General features: G+C 38.4%; 1 protein-coding gene across 1 annotated transcript; it reads right to left on the reverse strand.

Moving 5' to 3' along the window:
* Window positions 1–1239: 1239 nt before the first annotated feature.
* Window positions 1240–5019, reverse strand: LOC112188948 (nicotianamine aminotransferase 1). The gene is made up of 7 exons (XM_024328190.2): window positions 3706–5019; window positions 3220–3565; window positions 2503–2721; window positions 2317–2376; window positions 1984–2139; window positions 1800–1893; window positions 1240–1604 (listed from the first exon to the last, which is right to left on the reverse strand). The coding sequence occupies exons 1-7, from the start codon at window positions 3963–3965 to the stop codon at window positions 1486–1488; spliced, it is 1254 nt and encodes a 417-aa protein (XP_024183958.1). The 5' UTR covers window positions 3966–5019; the 3' UTR covers window positions 1240–1485.
* Window positions 5020–5236: the final 217 nt, after the last annotated feature.

A 5236-nucleotide genomic window follows, 5' to 3' on the forward strand; every position in this document is an offset into this window, starting at 1 on the left:
GTAACATACAGAGGGGGTTGTGCCTACTTGATACCTAAAGCTCTTATCCCAACCTAAATGTATCTATACTATTATTAAGAGAAGAGACTTTGTTAGCCAGAGTGGACGTGAAAAGACGACTAAATCCTTAAACCATGGAGTATCTAAAAATATCTTTTAATAAATAGAGGACATAATCGTAATAAGCAAAATAATAAAATAAAATTTAAATTTATTTTTCCCTAAAATCTCTCTCTGTAACTGCCTAATTCCACAGCAAAAAGGTAAAAAAAAACAAAAAAAAAATTCCGAAACTCCCCACATCTTCTCTAATGATTATTTATTTATTTTTTATTTTTCAAAATTAAACTCACACACGGAGCGTGTGTTTTGGTCTAGTATACATAAAGTCACCGACGACGTCAACCCCTTAATTTTTTAAGGGTAAAGTCGTCATTTCTCCACTTGTCTTGAACCCGGCCTATCCATTTTCCCCAATTTTCAGAGTAGAAGAGAATTTTGTAGGTGAAGACCTCAATTGACAGCTAGCTCAGTTTTCTGGTGCTGATTAATTTCTTAGTGTTAATTTTTTTGGGATTGTGATCTCAATTTGGTGGCCATGGCGATGGAGCTGTACACAGTGAAGGCTTTAATTAATTACAGGGAGGGTTTTGAGATCGATGGGGGGAGATGCCGATGCAAACCAGAGGATTGAGCAGCCAAGACTTGGACGACAAAAAGATCCCACACTATCAGAGTTGCCGCTGAAGAAGACTAGCTTTCAATCAATAAAGAATCACTAAAGATTAAAGCAGAGAGGGTTTGAAGCGAATGAGGGGAGAGCGGAGGCGGCGGAGAATGATGATGCCCTTGCAGCCGCTGTAGTGACCTTGGAGGAGGATGGGGATCGGAGGAGATGTTCAGAATGAGTTGACCGGAGTGAAGACGGTGAGCGACGGCGACTGGTAGAAGGAGAGGAGAGACAGAAGAGTCTGAAATAGATTTACTATGGAGGAAGAGTTAAACTAGATTTACCAATTGGAATTAGATTACCAAATAGTCCCTGCCGTTACCAAATATTCAAATTGCGGCTGGGAAAAAATATGGATAACTGCAGTAACAACCAGAATTCACAACACGTTTACCATCTCAGAAAACTTCCAATTAATCCAGTTATTCATTTATCTAACAGCTGTTTGCTCCCTTTTGATTGTCATAAAAATTCAATGGAGTTGCATGCAAGAACTATATGTACCTGCATGGAATAGCAAGAGACAACCTGAAGTGGCTGGTCTCCTATAAATCACCCTTAGGATACAGAGGGATTTTATTCATTTTGAGTACGTAATTGACTGATTAGTCAATATTTATTTTCCACTAAAATTATAAATTCTTAATTAAAAATCAAAGCCAGCATTTGAGAGGAGCATGAAATCCAACCAGGAGTTGTTGATCACCACCAGTATGAATGTACTCCATCTTATTATGAATTGCAACACATGCATGTTATTTTTTCTTGGCATGCCTTTCACAGAAGCCTTTAATCCTCCCAAGGCCATCTTCAAGACTTGAATGGTCACAAGCGAACGTTATCCGCAACCAGTTCTTCAACCCAACAGCCATACCTACAAGAAAAAGTGAAATATAAATGGTTCTAACTTGGGAAACAAACTCGAGCAGCATAATCAGTTTCACTTCCTAGTTATAACAGAGAAACCGTCAGTTTGACTTTTTGCAATATGGTGGACTCATAGCAAACAGATAAAGTTTATGCAGTACTGAATATTTTGATGGTTGGGATTAAGAGTGTTTGTAATTACCAGGTAGTACTATGACAGATTCCTCTTTGGCAAGTTTGAGGCTGAACTCAACATCATCACTAATTTCATCCAACAATGAGAGATTCAGCTTTGCCTGCAAGCATATGTAAGAATTATTTACCATTTACTAATTATAGATCTTCATAATGACTCAGAAACACATACAAACATGGAAATTGATTACCATTACAAACATGGAACCCTCAGGTTTGCTTGGGCACGTAATGCAGGGAATCTCATTAAGTTTATCAAAACATATGACTGCAGCACCTCTTAGCATCTCAACTATTTTCAAAAAGAAATCCTCCTTTGTGTGCTCTATAATTTGAGGAATTGCTGCCTGGAGATCCATGAAAGCCACAGAAGTACAAAATTTGATCATCAGAGGAAGAGTAATGGTATATAAATTTCAGGGAAAGAGCAATAGTATGTTTTCACAGAGCGGCATTTTTCTCTCTGCCTATTTTTTCTTCTCTGAAATTTCTAAAATTTGCATCTTCTACTTGAATTACAGAACCTGAATGAAGGTTGGAGCATCCGATGAGACTTCGAGACATCCTGTAATGGACTTTATAATCTGAGGGGTAAAAAGACAAGAGCAAATACATGAGAAGATTCAAAAAAAAAATTACATACGCCATAAATAGCGAAGATTTTTCTTAAATGGCTTTTGTAGAAGAAAGAGAATATGGGAGATATGTACCCCCGAATTTTGAAGAATTGCATTGGGGTCACAGATGGCAATCCAACCAAGTCTCCAACCAGGTACAATCCATCTCTTTGATATAGAACCAAGTGTAAGAACTGGGACAATAGATCCAAATGTCCCCATTGGCACAAATGGAGTACTTCCGAAAGTAAGATGGTTATACACTTCATCAGCAATTACAAGAATCCCAAGCTTCCTCGCTGTCTCTGCAATCTAGAATTCAGCAGACTAATAATTATGTAGTAGCAAACTATCCACTAATAAGCACAATTTGCCCTTCACCTCTATAATTAATTTCCTTCTTCCTTGAGAGATTGCAACGTCACTCACTAGTATCAACTTGTAATGTAAATTAAATTTTAGGTTCATGTAGTTGACTAATGTTTCTATCAAAATAATTTAATTTGGAAATAGAGTACTATAACCTTCCAAGTGAGAATAACATGGCATTATTACCAGTTAATTTTTGGATAAATGTAAAGTTAGACTCGGTTGCAATCATTAATGAATAGATGAGCTACAATAAGTAGAATCTGGTCTGAACTCCAATAAGTAGATACAGATCTGAACTACATGGAGCATTTAAAAGTACCAAATTTCACTGATCGCAGACTCACATTTGCACAAGTCTTCTTGCATCACTTATAGATAAAAACCCTGTTGTATACACTATTAGCATGAAAAAGAGAGGGAGTAGTAGTTTTGAACAACCTTCTTCAAATGTTGAGACGTATAAACACTTCCACAAGGATTTCCAGGATTGATGATGACCATGGCAACAGTATATTCATCTGCCAGTGCCTCAAGAGCTTCAAGATCAACCTCCCAACCCTTTTCTGGAAGCAGATCATATCGGCGAACTTCCAGATTGGAATAGGCTGCCCGAGTGTCATAGAAAGTGAAGCCTGGCCTTGGAAGCAGAATGTTGGCAACAGGACTTGACCGAGATATAGCTGTCAGAACCATTTCAATTGCATGCGTACATCCACTTGTAACATAAACATCGTCAGGCGATAACTTGTATGGGAGATCATTTGACAGATAATCTGCAATTGCCCTGTTTCATAATCATGTTACACTACATATTTTTCAAACTATAAATAAACACCGAAGAGAAGAAGAACGGAAATACATTTCAAACACAAACATGACACCTCCAAGCTATTACATAAGACTAGCTAAGCTAGCTATACATACCTCCTTGCTGGTAGAATACCAATTGAGGGAGAATAGCAGTTAAACTTGCCCGACCGAACAGATTCAACGATGGCATCTTCGGCTGAAATGCTAGTCCGAAAGCATGGGAAAGCGGAAGGGTCACCGATGCCTAAAGGAATGGTAGTCCTTTGGTCATCTTTGTTGAGATTTTGCATTATCATGCTGAGAACTCCTCGAATCCTGGGTGCCGGTACCAGCTTGAGCTCTCCATTCCCCTGAAAATTCCACTTGTTTTCCATTTCCCTTTGTGAAGCCGAGTGAGGTCTTTAATGTCGACCTTGTTCACCTTGTTTATATAATCATGCTCTAGACAGATACTAACAGTTGCATCTGATCATACACAACCATTAATGATTTTACAAAGACCGTAGAAATTGCTACAAATACGCTGGTTTCATGATCCACATGTTAAATTGGTTTGACTGATGTAAATTAATACGACATAATTTCAGAACTGTTGAGCCGCTGCCTCTTCTCCACCAGAACCTGAGATTCTTTTTCTCCTCGTGCAAAATCTCTCTGGTATGTCCACCATTTCGTCCCTACATTGGAGATTTTTTTTTTCTTGGGGCACACAATTAAATTGAAGCTCTCAATTATGGAAAATGATTGAGATATCAAATTTCTATTCCACATTTACCGTTAAATTTTATCCTTTGAACTTCTAAATTTATTTTTCTCTAAAAAAATATTTTAGGGTATAGAAATTTCTCATTCTCTGCATCTGTTCTGTCTGGTTAAGAACATGAAAAAAACCTCAACAGCTCGATACCAGAATTTTTTTCTCAAAACTTAATCCAAGTTCAAAACCATTATTGCAGTTTGAATTTTACATTGTACGTACAACTTGGGTTTATATTGATCTCAGGGCATGTATGTATATGATGTTTACCCACAGAACATGCTTTGTATGAGAAGGTTACTCTCCATGATAAAAGGTGCGTTTTCTGCAAAAGCAGTAGGATCTGGTACTTTACAAGACTGGGTCAAAGACGTGATTGACCGCCTTAGTGCTCAGGAGCTGAATGCGTTCTTCTTATACTTGTGGACCTTGTGAACCGAGAGAGATAATATTTTGTGGAAGGAGGGCTTGTTTAATGCATACAAAACTGCTGCCTGGCCTTTGAAATTTTTGGAAGACTACAGCAAGCACATCCGGCTGGGAGCAGTAAGTCACAGAGGGTGAAAGCTCGCTGGGAAACCTCCTAGTGGAAGACTGAAGGTAAATGTTGATGGTAGTTTTCGGAGTGAGCTTGGGGACAGTGGTGTCAGGGTAGTATATCAGAAATGAGCATGAACAGCGCCTACCTGCTATAGCACGTTATTTCCCACTTGCGCCTCATGCAATAACTGCAGATCTGCAGTGTCCTTTTTTTTTCCCACATTTCTTCCGTCTTCTTTTCACATTAATTGAAGCTGAAGCTTCCAGAGGTGGCCTACTTTGGGCCATCAATGTCAATTGGGAAGTGACTACTCACCACAAGTTTTACAATAAGATTGGGAGACAAAT

Source organism: Rosa chinensis, chromosome 2 (assembly GCF_002994745.2).
Source record: "Rosa chinensis cultivar Old Blush chromosome 2, RchiOBHm-V2, whole genome shotgun sequence".
In the NCBI taxonomy this organism is placed as follows: domain Eukaryota; kingdom Viridiplantae; phylum Streptophyta; class Magnoliopsida; order Rosales; family Rosaceae; genus Rosa; species Rosa chinensis.

Excerpts from the sequence above, each read along its gene's own strand:
- LOC112188948 (XM_024328190.2), bottom strand. The coding sequence starts at position 3,965 with ATGGAAAACAAGTGGAATTTTCAGGGGAATGGAGAGCTCAAGCTGGTA. Across the intron at positions 3,566-3,705 it reads GGTATTCTACCAGCAAGGAG|GGCAATTGCAGATTATCTGT; the intron begins GTATGTATAGCT and ends ATTATGAAACAG. Across the intron at positions 1,894-1,983 it reads AGGGTTCCATGTTTGTAATG|GCAAAGCTGAATCTCTCATT; the intron begins GTAATCAATTTC and ends ATATGCTTGCAG.